The sequence below is a fragment of the Microcebus murinus genome, chromosome 2, assembly GCF_040939455.1.
Source record: "Microcebus murinus isolate Inina chromosome 2, M.murinus_Inina_mat1.0, whole genome shotgun sequence".
In the NCBI taxonomy this organism is placed as follows: Eukaryota; Metazoa; Chordata; class Mammalia; order Primates; family Cheirogaleidae; genus Microcebus; species Microcebus murinus.
In genome coordinates this window covers 34,808,916-34,824,756 of record NC_134105.1, presented here as the reverse complement: position 1 = coordinate 34,824,756, position 15,841 = coordinate 34,808,916, and the positions used below count along the sequence as shown (strand labels likewise).

Genomic DNA, 15,841 nt, shown 5'->3' with positions numbered 1-15,841 from the left:
TGAGGTAAGGAGCCCCCTTTTCCCTATTTCCTTCCTCTAACAGCTACACCCAGACCAGCTGGTTATCAGCAGAGCCCCCGCTGCTCTTCATGAGAACGCTGGTGGAAGACGAAGGTGATGGCAGTGGAGGTAGCGTCCCAGGCTGCCTGGAGTACCTCATCCTGGAGCCCACGCTTATCAGTGCAGTGGTTCCACTGAGCCAGGTCTGAAGTGCAGTCAGAACCATCAGGGGGTGGAAAGACCTGGCGGCTGTTGACACAACGGCGGCAGTGCAACCTAGGGGCAGAGGACAGAGCTGTGGTCACTACAGATTCCATCTCCATGCTGTGCAGGTAGCTCAGGAATAATGGCAGGGACAGTCCACCTACCTATCATGTGTGTCACTGAGGCTAGCCTCATCCAGGATAAACAGTTCCTTCAGCTCACCCAGAGAGAAGTGCCGCTCTACATCTTGCTCCTCATCCACCACACAGCTGCTCAGTGCCTTCTTGTGGCTCTGACGCTGGAAGATCTTCTCCTCAATGGTTCCTGCCTGCGGGAGGGAGGTAGGGGGATAGCAGGGAGTAGGAGGGAGTGTCGAGGGATGCAGGGTTTAGTCATTCCCATGCAGAGGAACAAGAAAACCCAGGGGTTGAAACCACAGCCACCCAAGAGAAGGGAAGACGAATGAAAAGTCAAGGGTCCTGGAGTAGTAGCTCTGCTCAGCTGAGCCCCATTTTCCCAGTCTATCTCCTGGAACATAACTTGTGCATGTCTGCTCACCCAGACTATGTTCTGTACTAATGAAGAGTCTCAGGGCCTGGCTAAATCCCTTCAGGGTGAACTGAGGTTTGTCTACAGCAGCTTCACATTTCTACACCAAGGCCAACTCTCATTCATTCAATAAACATCATTTGGGTATCTTTTCTTTGACAGGCCTTGTGCCAACACTAGGATACAAAGAAGAATCAAATATGATCCCTGTACTTGAGCTCATAGACTGGTAGGAAAGACAAACATATAAACAAATTGGTACAATGATAGAAATCTGTGGCATGAGGGATGATAGAAGAGAATAGTATTGAAAAGCTTGAAAGTAGAGACTATCCTTGAGCAGAATCTTAAAGCAAGACCCCGTCTCTACTATAAATAGAAAGAAATTAATTGGCCAACTAATATATATAGAAAAAATTAGCCAGGCATGGTGGCACATGCCTGTAGTCCCAGCTACTCGGGAGGCTGAGGCAGAAGGACTGTTTGAGCCCAGGAGTTTGAGGTTGCTGTGAGCTAGGCTGATGCCATGCCACTCACTCTAGCCTGGGCAACAAAGCAAGACTGTCTCAAAAAAAAAAAAAAAGAAAGTTTTGGGTACTAACAACTTCCACAGTATGACCTTAGGAGGAATTAAATGGGGGAGTGAGGTCATTAGAGATGAGGTCAAGGAAACATGAAGGCCAATGTGTTGGTCCTTGAAATTAGCCAGGATAATTGCTAGATTTGGGAAAGAAATGAAGGCCAAGCTGGTGTCCAAAGCCGTCAATGAATTAGGAACACAGCAGAGGACAGATGACTGCATCAAAGAAGTGGGTAACCAAGTCAGACAACGTGAGTTGCAAAGGAACTACGGGATGGATAGTCTGAAAGTGGTAATTGAGAACTTGGAGAATTCCAGTGGGACACAAAGTGTGAGAAGACTATGAGGCAAGTGGCACAGGAGAAATCAGGTATGAGGGAAAGCAGGGGTCCTAAGAAAAGGATGTACTGAAAAAGTGTCTAGATAGCACAGTAAGAAGTGTTTGAAGGAATGGAGAGAAGGGGAGGGAGAATAGAATAAAGGGTTCTCAGGCTAGCCCACAGCCTGGCTACTGCTAGAGGCAGAGGGGCCAAAGAGAGAGGCACTGAGAAACGATTCAAGATGGTCCTGAAGGTCTTGTTCCATGACCCACCCCTACTGTGTCTACTATCACCATGCTTACAGACAGCAGGCGGTAGATATAGCAGGTCTTCTTTTGACCATCACGCCAGACCCGGGCCATAGCTTGTTCATCATTGGCCGGGTTCCAGTCAGGGTCAAACATGACTAGCCGGTTAGCCCCAATGAGATTGAGGCCACAGCCTCCAGCTTTGCTGCTCAGCATGAAGACGAAGTCAGGGCTCTGGGAAGAGAAGTAATAGGAGAAAAAGAACCTCTTACAGCCTAAATTGGGATCCTACTCAGCCCAGCCAACTCCTCTCTCACACCTCTATATTATACTCAGACCAACTGTAAAGAAAACCAGTTTGTCTGCCCACCAGCCAATTTCCCAATCCACAAAGTCAGTCTCTAGCCCAGCTATCACCAACCAGCCTAACCCTAGCACAACCACCAGAAAAAAAAAATCAGGGAGCCCCTTAATTCTGATGTTAGTGCATTGGTGGTATAAGGACAAGGGCTGCGTATTACCGATGGACTATTGAAGCGTTCTACAACCTTGGCTCGCTTCTTAATGGACATCGTGCCATCCAGCCGGACATATAAGTACCTGAAGGGGGATCCAAGATTAATACCCAAGAAGAAAGCAGAGTCCCTTGGAGTCAGAGCTACTGAAAGAACTGAACTAACCACGCCTGAGGTCTTAAACTCCCACAGTGAAGGACAAGAAGGGACCTAGGGGCCAGGACTCTGTTCTATGGGAGTCTATGAGGGACTAGGGAATATTCTGCTTAGAGATGGAGATACGGCCCTATCAGCAATAAGGGAACAAACATCTCCAGGGAAATCCTTCATGTACCCGTATCTTAGCCCACATTCACCAATCAGAAGCCCTAATCTTACTAGAGGGGCAGTAGGGGAGGCACATCCATTTGACAATTTCATTAGGCTCTTCTTTACCTTCGGGCCCGGCAGAGCTTCTCAAAGAGATCCAATGTCTGGGTGTAATTGGACACCAGCACAACTTTGTCACTGCTGCGGCTTCGGGTCACCGCCAGAATATAATCAAGGACCAACATCTTACCTTGGAAGAGTAGCAACCATCAGTCCCCAACTGGCCACCCCAATGACCTAGGATTCTTACTTTTAGTATCCTGCCTTGAAACAGGACACCTCTAGCACAAAGACACAACCTATTCCCACTCCTAGAGGAGCCCAAATACAGGTGGGAAAGGGCTCACCTGACAGCTGAGGCTCTAGAGCTTTAGAGCTATAACCAGGGGGAAAGATGTCCAGGGTACCCTCAAAGCCAGCCTCCTCTTCCACACACTTGTCATAGATTAGAGCTGGATCTGGAAAAAAAAAAGTCAGCCACTTTGCTTTCTGAAGTTTCCATTTCAATGCTCACTAGAACTCCCCCTAGAAGCCTAGCCCAGAAGGCCTTCCTCAGCACCACACTTGCTTGGTCTTCACCCTCCCAAATTCCAACAAGGTGTAGTCAGTGCCATCTGGGACCATGGATGGACAATCTTGCTCACTGGTGTGTTCTCTCAACAAGAAAGGAGTTATAATAGAGAAGGCAAGGTTTCTTCATTATTTTTCCTCCTGACCAACATTTTACTGAACATGTATATATGTAGGCAGTCACACACACACAGTCCTATACATCTCAAGCATCAAGCATAGACTGGACAGAGGATATGCTAAATTTTCCAAAGCAAAGGGTCTAGTTTACAGAGTCTACAATGCAGAGTTCATGCCTAGGGTAGGGTCAAAATCACATGTGGCCTCTGTGAGGGCTCTGGACAAGTTTTAGTGAAGGTTGCTGGGCCACTACAAGAGCCTACCCTCCATCACCCACTCTCACAAAGGACACCAGGACATGAGCTGAACTCACGATTACAAAGCTTCTTTAGCGAGGTAATGGAAGAAAGGGAAGACACACTCATCTTGCCCTCAAGCAATTCTTCTGCTGGCTTGGCCTGTCTCAGAAACCTCTTGTATAACTCAGTCTGAAGAGGTGTTAGCCTGAAAAAAGGCAGTCAGGTCAGTGGGAAAAGCTGAACCACACTTCTACCCTCTAAGGACATCTCAGCCATACTGAGGAAAGCTCAGCCATACTTCAAAAGCTAAGCTCTGATCCACTAATTCCATACCCTTCAGTTGAGTTCAGTACCTACAACAAACCACCTGCTCAATCTTCACAGGCAGGTATTTAGAAAGGATATCAGATGTCCTCCGTATCAGGCACCTAGGGAAAACAAGATAAAAAGGCAAGGGGCTGGTAAAACTACTATGCTAACTACTAGAATAAAAGCTACCAACCTTCAAAAAAAAAGCTACCACCCAAAGGACCAAGACGGGCTCTCTTTTGTAGTATCAACTGCCATAGACCCATGAGCCCTATGGCAAACATATCTGTATCAGGGTCTTAGTCATGGGAACAGAGACCTTTGAAATAACCTAATGTAGACTAACAACTCTTTTTCTTCCCCTTCAACTGGCTGATCTTCAAGACAAAGATGAGGTCTCCCAATGAGCCTGGAGCTCTGACAGGAAAAGCAAACTGCAAACCACTAAGATCTTAGGGGAGTTTCTGCTTGCAGTTGCCCCAATGCCTGCTGCCACGTGGCCCTAGGCTCAGTAAAATTAAGCCCACATCTCCTGGACAGACCAGGACGGATAAAGATCAAACACTCGGCATGCAAAATCCTGTCGGAAAAAAAAAAAAAAAAAGATCAAACACTTAAGAAGTACCTCTTAAAACAATGACTCTCCTTCCTATCATCTAAAATTGGTACAGAGAGCTAGCCAGGCAGTTGGGAAGGGCAGGAGGACTCTTAGGATATAACCCATCAAGAGTGCATACCTCCTCTGGAAAGAGGAATCCAGAATGTATATATATGCACCTGCCCACTGGGTTATACAACTCTCACGAAAAAATAAGTCCTCTTAGCCTGGGAGCCACACCCATCTTTCAGATCTTCTCCTACTTGTCACAGAACTATGGAGCCTGAGGAGAGAAGCCTGGTCCTTTAAGTCTGAGACCGCCTGATAAGAAACTTCTGAAATAATACTGATACTCCAAGGTATCTTTTGCCCAGGAAGTTCAGCAGCGTCAAAGAGCTTCCTCAGCAGGTTTGTAAACAGAACAAAACCAGGGCCGAGGCCTGAAAGACAGCAGGAACTTGGCCTGTAAGACTCCTTCATTTATTCAGTGGCCATAATCAGGGCACAGATCCCACCTACTTCCTAGAATGCCAGCTTTTAAGGGCTCTAGACAGGTCAAGTCCCCCAAATGATTAGCCTTGAATGGCTTGGGAAACAATGTCCATGATTTCACTTAGGGGCATTACCTATTCACAATGCTGATGAGCTCCCGAAGTCGCTCCTCTCCGACCTGCCTATCTGCCTCACTGGCAGCTGCATCTCGACCCTTCAAAATTGGCAGTTCAAAGTGCTTCTTGAACTCATGGGCAGTCCCTAAACACAGAAGGGAGAATTAAAGAATGTGGAAAAGGAATAATTTTCTCACTGCTAGTAATGACAAACTACCTTGTCACAGACCAACCTTCCTACCAAGAACAACAAAACTTAAGATATAGGCCAATTTGGGCCAGTTGCAGTGGCTCATGCCTGTAATCCTAGCACTCTGGGAGACCAAGGCGGGAGGATCGCTCAAGGTCAGGAGCTTGAAACCAGCCTGAGCAAGAGAGAGACCCAGTCCCTTCTAAAAAAAAAAAAAAAATAGAAAGACAACTAAAAATATATAGAAAAAATTAGCCAGGCATGGTGGCACATGCCTGTAGTCCCAGCTACTCGGGAGGCTGAGACAGAAGGATTGCTTGAGCCCAGGAGTTTGAGGTTGCTGTGAGCTAGGCTGAAGCAACAGCACTCACTCTAGCCCGGGCTAGAGTGAAACTCTGTCTTAGAAAAAAAAAAATTAGCAAAGTTTGCAGATACAAAGACTATTAGTCCAGGTCCAGTTGATGTATCAACAATCAATTGAATTTCTATTTACAAACAAAAAGTAATTATAAATAATAAAAACTTAGGGCCAGACAGGGTGGCTAATGCCTGTAATCCTAGCAGTCTGGGAGGTCGAGGCAGGCAGATAGTTTGAGCTTAGGAGTTTGAGACCAGCCTGAGCAAGAACGAGACCCTGTCTCTACTAAAAATACAAAGAAATTAGTTGGACAACTAAAAATATACAGAAAAAATTAGGCAGGCATGGTGGCACATGGCTGTAGTCCCTGCTACTCAGGAGGCTGAGGTAGAAGGATTGCTTGAACCCAGGAGTTTGAGGTTGCTATGAGCTAGACTGATGTCACAGCACTCTAGCCTGGGCAACAAAGTGAGATTCTGTCTCAAAAAAAATTAAAAAATAAAAACTTAGAAAGATACCATATAATTGCATTAAAAAACATTACAAACCTAGAAATAAATCTAACCAGAGATGTATATTATTTCTCGATAGAAAGCCATAAAAGATCACTGAGAGAAATTAAAGATGATTTAAACAAATAGAGGAACAGGTCATATTGATAAACTGGAAGATTTCATACTATAAAAGTATCGTATCTTTCAGCATTGATCTCTGGATTCAAAAAGCCCAATTAAAATCCAATTAGGGGCTGGCGCGGTGGCTCACGCCTGTAATCCTAGCACTCCGGGAGGCCGAGGCGGGTGGATTACTCGAGGTCAGGAGTTCGAAACCAGCCTAAGCAAGAGCAAGACCCCGTCTCTATTATAAATAGAAAGAAATTAATTGGCCAACTAATATATATACAAAAAATTAGCCGGGCATGGTGGCACATGCCTGTAATCCCAGCTACTTGGGAGGCTGAGGCAGGAGGATCACTTGAGCCCAGGAGTTTGAGGTTGCTGTGAGCTAGGCTGACGCCACGGCACTCACTCTAGCCTGGACAACAAAGTGAGACCCTGTCTCAAAAAAAAAAAAAAAAATCCAATTAGGGGGCCGGGCGTGGTGGTCCACACCCCTAATCCTAGCACTCTAGGAGGCCGAGGCGGGTGAATTGCTCCAGCTCGGGAGTTCGAAACCAGCCTGAGGAAGAGCAAGACCCCGTCTCTACTATAAATAGAAAAAAATTAATTGGCCAACTAATATATATAGAAAAAAAATTAGGCCGGGCGCAAGTGGCTCACACCTGTAATCCTAGCACTCTGGAAGCCTGAGGTGGGTGGATTACTTGAGGTCAGGAGTGCGAAACCAGCCTGAGCAAGAGTGAGACCCCGTCTCTACTATAAATAGAAAGAAATTAATTGGCCAACTAATATATATAGAAAAAATTAGCCGGGCATGGTGGCACATGCCTATAGTCCCAGCTACTTAGGAAGCTAAGGCAGGAGGATCGCTTGAGCCCAGGAGTTTGAGGTTGCTGTGAGCTAGGCTGACGCCACTGCACTCACTCTAGCCTGGGCAACAAAGCGAGACTCTGTCTCAAAAAACAAAACAAACAAACAAGAAAAAATTAGCTGGGCATGGTGGCACATGCCTATAGTCCCAGCTACTCAGGAAGCTGAGGATGAAGGATCCCTTGAGCCCAGGAGTTTGAGGTTGCTGTGAGCTAGGCTGACGCTACGGCTCTCACTCTAGCCTGGGCAACAAAGTGAGACTCTGTCTGAAAAAAAATAACAATAAAAAAAATAAAATAAAATCCAATTAGGTTTTTTTTTGGGTGGGGAAGGGGGTGCAAATTGATAAGGTGATTCTAAAATTGACATGGGAATGCAGAGGGCCAAGAATATCTAGGACAATGCTAAGGAATAGAATATAGTTAAAAGGCTCACATTCAGCTGGGCATGGTTGCTCATGCCTATAATCCTAACACTCTGAGAGGCTGAGGCGGGTGGATGGCTCGAGATCAGTAGTTCGAAACCAGCCTGAGCAAGGGCAAGACCCCATCTCTACTATAAACAGAAAGAAATTAATTGGCTAACTAATATATATAGAAAAAATTAGCCGGACATGGTGGCACATGCTTGTAGTCCCAGCTACTCGGGACGCTGAGGCAGAAGGATTGCTTGAGTGCCCAGGAGTTTGAGGTTGCTGTGAGCTAGGCTGACGCCACAGCACTCTAGCCTAGGCAACAGCATGAGACTCTGTCTCAAAAATAATAAAAAAAGGCTTACACTAATGGATATCAAAGACTTATATTTAGCTACAGTAATTAAAGAAGTACTGACACAAGGAGAGAAACAGACCAGTGGAACAGAAAAGAATCCACAAATAGAACAACATATATATCAATATTTGATTTATGAAGGTAGCACTGCAAAGTAATGGGAAAAAAGTCTTTTCAATAATTGGTACTAAGGGAACCAGACAACCATAACGAAAAAGATGAATCTTAAGCCCCACCTGATACCATATATAGACAGTAACTTAAGATGGATTATGGATTACAGATTCTTTTTTTTTTTTTTGTGAGACAGAGTCTTGCTCTGTTGCCCAGGCTGGAGAGCCTAGCTCCCAGCAACCTCAAACTCCTGGGCTCAAGCAATTCCCCTGCCTTGGTCTCCCGAGTAGCTGGGACTATAGGTGCATGCCACCACACCTGGCTAATATTTTCTATTTTTATTAGAGATGGGGGTCTCGCTCTTGCTCAGGCTGGTCTCAAAACAAACTCCTGACCTCAAGCGATTCTCCCTTCTCAGCCTCCCAGAGTGCTAGGATCACAGGCATGAGCCACCTCACCCAGCTTCTTTTTTCTTTCAAAGAGGTGAGGTCTCGATATTTTGTCCAAGCTTGCCTCAAACTCCTGGGCTCAAGTGATCCTCCTGCCTCAGCTTCTTGAGTAGCTGAGACCACATGCATGCACCACTGCACTTAGCTACAAACTATAAATTTTAATGTGAAAGGTAAAACAATAAAGCTGCTTCCAACACATTTTTTTTTTTTTTTTGAGACAGAGTCTCACTGTGTTGCTCAGGCTAGAGTGCCATGGCGTCAGCCTAGCTCATAGCAACCTCAAACTCCTGAGTTCAAGTGATCTTCCTGCTTCAGCCTCCCAAGTAGCTGGGACTACAGGCATGTGCCACCATCCCCGGCTAATTTTTTCTATATATACTAGTTGGCCAATTAATTTCTTTCTATTTTTTTTAGTAGAGACGGGGGTCTCGCTCTTACTCAGGCTGCTTTTGAACTCCTGACCTTCAGTGATCCCCCTGCCTCGGCCTCCCAGAGTGCTAGGATGACAGGCATGAGCCACCGCGTCCGGCCTGCTTCCAACACATTTTCATGAAAAACACTCAACAAACTAGGAATGGAAGTGAACTTCTGACTGGGTGTGCTAGCTCACACCTGTAATCCCAGAACTTTGGGAGGCCAAGGGGAGAGGACTGCTTGAGGCCAGGAGTTTGAGACCAGCCTGGGCAACAACATAGCAAGATCCTGTCTCTAAGGAAAAAAAAAAAAAAAAATTAACCAGGTGTGGTGCTGTGTACCTCTATAGTCCCAACTAGTGGGGGGGATGGGAAAAAAAGAAGTGAACTTCCTTAACCTGATAATGGACATCTTTGATTAAACATAGCAATTCTACCCCTAGGTACATATACTCAAGAGAAGTGAAAACATATGTCCACATAGAAACTTGAATATGAATTTATAGCAGTGTTATTCCTAAAATCCAAACGATAGAAACAACCCAAATGTCTATCAACTGATGTATAAACAAAATGTTTAAAAATGGGCAAAAGACAAAGTCAGGTACTTCATAAAAGAGGATCTCCAAATGGCCAATGAATATAATAAAAGATGTTTGACTTTATCCATCAGTAGACAAATGCAATGAGATAACACTAAATACCCACCCCTTTTAGAATGACTAATATTATTAAAAACTCAAAAGACAAATATTCGTGATAATACAGAGGAAGAGTTGGCAAACTACAGCCACTCGTTTTTATAAATAAAGTTTTATTACAACACAACCATGCCCATTTATTTACACATTATTACTGGCTGTTTCATGGTATAATAGCAAAGTTGAACAGAGATAGAGAAAATATGGCCTGTGAGCCTGAAGTGATTACTCTCTAGCTCTTTTTTTTTGAAACAGAGTCTCGCTTTGTTGCCCAGGCTAGAGTGAGTGCAGTGGCGTCAGCCTAGCTCACAGCAACCTCAAACTCCTGGCCTCAAGCAATCCTTCTGCTTCAGCCCCCCGAATAGCTGGGACTATAGGCATGCACCACCATGCCCGGCTAATTTTTTCTATATATATTAGTTGGCCAATTAATTTCTTTCTATTTATAGTAGAGACAGGGTCTCACTCTTGCTCAGGCTGGTTTCGAATTCCTGACCCCGAGCAATCCGCCTGCCTTGACCTCCCAGAGTGCTAGGATTACAGGCATCAGCCACCATGCCTGGCCTACTCTCTAGCTCTTTAAGAAAGTTTTTTGATCCCTGATGTAGATACTGGAATTCTATATACTGGATTCCAGATACTGGAATTCTCATATACTCTTGGCAAAATAATCATTTTGGAATACTGGACTATCTCTTAGAGCAGAACACATGATTAACAAACATGTGACCCAGCACTTTCACTCTTAGGACAAAGAAATGTATACTATGCTCATGTAAAAATATGCACAAATGTCCACAGCATCATTATTTGAAAAAATTGAAAACTGGAAACTACTCAATAGAATGGATAAATAAATTCTAGTATATTCATAAAATGGAACAGCATACAACAATGAAAATGAACAAACTACTGTTTGACATGATGTGGATGAATTTTAAAAACGATGTTGAACGAAAGAAATCAGATGCAAAGGAATATATACTGTATGATTTCATTTACATAAAGTTCAAAAATAGACAAAACCAATCTATAGTGTCAGAAGAATGTTTACTTCTGGGGTGAAAGGACAGGGTAGCTAGAGGAGGGGCTGCTGAGAGGATGGTAGTAACTGATCTGGTGGTAGGCACACAAATGTACACTTTGTCATAATCTTGCCACTAAGTAGATTCTCTGCCTAAAGTGATTCTCCTGAGCACTGGCAAGTTGTAGTGGCACTAAACAAACCCTTCCACAAATATCTGTGTGCAAGAACTGCTTCAAATGGTGGTTGCCAGGGGCTGAGGGAAGGGAAGAATGGGGATTTATTATTTAATAGGCAAAGCTTCAGTTTTGCAAAGAGAAAAATTCTGATGGATGGATGGTGGTGATGGTTGCACAACAATGTGAAGGTACTTAATACCACTGAACTGAAATACTTAGAAATAGATAAAATGGCCTGGGCACAGTAGCTCATACCTATAATCCAAGCACTTTGGGAGGCTGAGGCAGGAGGATTGCTTAGGCCAGGAGTTTGAGATCAACCTGAGCAAAATAGTGAAACCTCATCTCTACAAAAAAATAGGAAAATTAGTTGGGCATGGTGGCACACACCTATAGTCCTAGCTACTTGGGAGACTGAGGCAGGAGGCTCACTTGTACTCAGTAGTTTGAGGTTGCAGTGAGCTATGACGACACCACTGCACTCTAGCCCAAGCAACAGAGAAAGACCCTGTCTTAAGAAAAAAAAAAGGGCAAAATGGTTTAAGAAAAAAACAAACTGCCCAAAACAGTTTGCTTTGGGGTAACGGTTATTTGCTTTAGTGTAACCCAGCTTATGATGACACATTCTGTATAGCCCTTGCCACTTCTGCAAAGGAAAAATGGCCAAACTGGGCCTTTCTGAGTTCCTCAGCAAAGCCAAGACCTCACCAATGGCTTTGTTATTCCCAGACAAGCGAAGCTGTCTTTCAAGAGTATTTAGTGACCCAGACATAACTAGCATTCTCTCCTTTATACAACCAAGGACAAGGCAAGGCTCCTCTCCAACATGGCAGACAAATTCTTACCTAGGATGCCTGAATTAACAAAATGTACCAAGCTGAAATACTCAAGCAGATCATTCTGGATGGGGGTCCCGGAGATGAGCACCCGCCGGCTGGTGTTCAAGCTGTCCAGGGCCTGATAAGTCTGATTCTCAGAGTTCTTGAGCCTGTGTCCCTGCAAGGGAATTTATTGTCACTCAGAGTACAATGTGCCATCACTGCATGGTAGCAAAGTCTTGTGTAAATAGGAGAACAGGAGTCACAAACATGACAAGTTATGGGACCTTGGAAACTAGGTAGGAGGCAGCATGAAAGAGTTCACTCACTTGATTGGGGGAGAAATGTTAAGCTCAAAAGACAGAGCTTCAGTTTCCAGACCAGTGCTATATCCATAAAGCAAGGATTCCCTTTTATCCCTTTCCCTGCCATAACCTCCAGAGCCTTGGCAGCCCACCTTTCCTCTTCAGAGACCATGTGGCCATATCACAGACCCATGCTTTCAGGGAGCCCTCCCTTCAACCCAACCAACCCAGAACCTTCTGAGCCAGAGGTCTTCTATATTAGCTTTCAGGCCTTGTTGTGACCTATTGCCAGTGTTGAAGGGACTTGGCCTATGCTCCACCTCCCACTAGACTCCACATCACTAGTATATGTAAAGAGCCTCCCTTCGTGTCTCTTCCCCAGTCCTAATCTCTCTGTTCCCTACCACACACACACACCTGTGTTAATTCTTTCAAGCCTTTTTCAAGAAAATGATAAAGGACCCTACTGTATTCCCTCTTTCTCCAAGAACCACGTGGACAAGATTAGATACATCAATATTACATATATTTTCTATATCCAGCCCAGACTCAGCTCCACACTCGGCAACACACACAAAACTCAACCACCAGTGAAAGAATGAAGAAACAAATAAGCCTTGCCCTCTTCTGGTCAGCCTTTGACAATGCAATTAAACCCAGAACTGGGCATGGTGGCTCAAGCCTATAATCCTAGCACTTTGGGAGGCTAGGAGGATCACTTGAGCCTAGGAGTTCAAAACCAGCCTGGGGAATAATGAGAACCCTTCTCTATAAAAAACATAGAAAAGTTAGGTGGGTGTCAGGGCGTATGTCTGTATTTCCAGCCACTAAGGAGGCTGAGGCAGGAGGATCAATTGAGCACAGGTGTTTGAGGCTGCAGTGAGCTATGATCACGCCACTGCACTCCAGCCCGGGCAAAAAGCAAGACCCTGACATACATACATACCATGTTTCCCCGAAAATAAGACCTACCCATAAAATAAGTCCTAGCAGGATTTCCAAGCATTTATTTGTGCAATATAAGCCCTACCCCAAAAATAAGACCTAGTGATCGGTAAAGAGTGGTAAACAAGACGAGCACCCCTTCTCATCTGTCCATGAGAGCTCTATTACTGGACATGATAGATTGGGGCCAATGGTTTTAAAGAAAATAGAGTCACAAAAATTCATGATGGAATTTGGGGTTTGGAGAGTTATGATGATGTTCCAGAAGAAGACAACTATATTTGAATAAATGTAGATTATTGTACCATACATAAAAAAAAATAACACATCCCCTGAAAATAAGCCCTAGGGTGTGTCTTCTTGAAGAAAAATAAATATAAGACCCTGTCATATTTTCAGGAAACACAGTATATACATAAACAAACATAGACCCTCCACTGACTCTCCCATCTTTAGGATCAAGTCTGAGTTCTTTAAGTGTATTAGCTTAGCATTCAAAGCTCTTCGCAATGAGGCCTCAGTGAACTTCTCTGAGCTTATTGTAGTCCAGGAAGCCTTATCTCCTCACCACTCCTACCACTGATTTCCTTAAGTCTCTTTGCCCATGCCACTCTTCTCTGCCTAGAGCTCTTCCTCAGGCAAATGTCACCTCCTATGCAAACTTTCGTCCATGACCCCAAGCTGTTGGTCTCTCTCACTTCTGTGCAACTATGGCAGTGTATACATAATGGCTGCTACTATTTAGTGAACCTTTTAATGTGCAAGGCACAGCACTAAGCACTTTACCTATATTCTCTTCTATAATCCAAACAAGTGGAAATTATAATACTCATTTTAGAGATGAAGAAGCTGAAGTTCAGAGAGGTGCAGTTATCCAAAATCATGCTGTTATAAAGTAGTAGAAATGGGATTTGAACTCAGGTCTGACCCCAAAGTCTGGGCACTATACTACTCTGCCTCTCATCCACTGCTATATATACTAGAGTACTAATCATGCTCTATTGTATTTTATTTTCTCAACTAAACATGAACTTCTTAAGGCAGAGACCTAAGAAGTCCTGGCCATTTCATATTCACTGTTAGGCTCCAAGCACTAGGAATAAAACAGAAGGCTTAGACTTCTGAGCTGAAGAGGGAAATGAGACTTAAAACTTGTGAGGAGGCCGGGCGCTGTGGCTCACGCCTGTAATCCTAGCTCTTGGGAGGCCGAGGCGGGCGGATTGCTCAACGTCAGGAGTTCGAAACCAGCCTGAGCAAGAGTAAGACCCCGTCTCTACTATAAATAGAAAGAAATTAATTGGCCAACTGATATATATATAAAAAATTAGCCGGGCATGGTGGCGCATGCCTGTAGTCCCAGCTACCCGGGAGGCTGAGGCAGAAGGATCACTCGAGCCCAGGAGTTTGAGGTTGCTGTGAGCTAGGCTGACGCCACGGCACTCACTCTAGCCTGGGCAACAAAGCGAGACTCTGTCTCAAAAAAAAAAAAAAAAAAAAAAAAAAAAAAAAACTTGTGAGGAAATTACCCATCAGGTCCAGGGGAAATGGGCATCAACAATTAGGTCCCAGACAGGCACGGTGGCTCACACCTGTAATCCTAGCAATCTGGGAGGTCAAGGCAGGAGGATCTCTTGAGGTCAATAGTTGAAACCAGCCTGAGTAAGAGCAAGACCCCGTCTCTAGGCCGGGCCCGGTGGCTCATGTCTGTAATCCTAGCATTCTGAGAGGCTGAGGCGGGCAGATTGCTCGAGGTTAGGAGTTCGAAACCAGCCTGAGCAAGAGTGAGACCCCGTCTCCACTATAAATAGAAAGAAATTAATTGGCCAACTAATATATATAGAAAAAATTAGCCGGCATAGTGGCGTATGCCTGCAGTCCCAGCTATTCGGGAGGCTGAGGCAGTAGGATTGCTTGAGCCCAGGAGTTTGAGGTTGCTGTGAGCTAGGCTGATGCCACAGCACTCACTCTAGCCTGGGCAACAAGCGAGACTCTGTCTCAAAAAAAAAAAAAAGACCCTGTCTCTACTAAAAATAGAAAAAATTAGCCAAGTGTAATGGTATCCATTTGTAGTGCCAGCTACTTGGTAGGCTGAGGCAGGAGGATCACCTGAGCCCAGAAGTTTGAGGTTGCTGTGAGCTAAGCTGATGCCACGGCACTCTAGCCCAGGCAATAAAGACTTTGTATAAAAAATAACATAACAGGCCGGGCGCTGTGGCTCACGCCTGTAATCCTAGCTCTTGGGAGGCCGAGGCAGGCGGATTGCTCAAGGTCAGGAGTTCAAAACCAGCCTGAGCAAGAGCGAGACCCCATCTCTACTATAAATAGAAAGAAATCAATTGGCCAACTGATATATATATAAAAAATTAGCCGGGCATGGTGGCACATGCCTGTAGTCCCAGCTACCAGGGAGGCTGAGGCAGAAGGATCGCTCGAGCCCAGGAGTTTGAGGTTGCTGTGAGCTAGGCTGACGCCACGGCACTCACTCTAGCCTGGGCAACAAAGCGAGACTCTGTCTCAAAAAAAAAAAAAAATAACATAACACAAAATAAAATAAAAATTTTAAATTAAAAAAAAAAAGCTAAAATAACCAATTAGATCCCTCTAAACTGAAGCTCCCCAAAGGAAGGCATTATGGGATCCTCAGGGCCTGACTATAACAGGCACTGAATAAATAACCCAGCCAATGAGCTAGGCTGTGACGCTATCCTGTGGGCCACTGTGGAAGGGAAGGCCAAACTCAGCTCCCTATTGGACCAGTCACTGAGGCTCCAGACCCAGGTCCTGCCCCCATTGCCATAGATTTAAAATACAAACTCTGGCATCTCAGCAAATCAAATGCTTGGTCAGATGAAA

General features: G+C 44.7%; 1 protein-coding gene across 1 annotated transcript in view; it reads right to left on the bottom strand.

Annotated features, from left to right (window-relative positions):
* Positions 1-41: 41 nt before the first annotated feature.
* Positions 42-15,841, bottom strand: part of RAD54L (RAD54 like) — a 32,311-nt gene continuing 16,511 nt past the window's right edge. Inside the window, exons 9-18 of the mRNA XM_012776062.2 lie at positions 11,766-11,916; positions 5,248-5,374; positions 4,068-4,142; positions 3,789-3,919; positions 3,133-3,243; positions 2,852-2,975; positions 2,423-2,501; positions 1,956-2,135; positions 369-532; positions 42-276 (exon numbers count right to left, since the gene is read on the bottom strand). Of these exons, the coding sequence (XP_012631516.1) occupies positions 66-276; positions 369-532; positions 1,956-2,135; positions 2,423-2,501; positions 2,852-2,975; positions 3,133-3,243; positions 3,789-3,919; positions 4,068-4,142; positions 5,248-5,374; positions 11,766-11,916 (1,353 nt within the window). The 3' untranslated portion in view covers positions 42-65. The remainder of the gene's footprint in view (positions 277-368; positions 533-1,955; positions 2,136-2,422; positions 2,502-2,851; positions 2,976-3,132; positions 3,244-3,788; positions 3,920-4,067; positions 4,143-5,247; positions 5,375-11,765; positions 11,917-15,841) is intronic.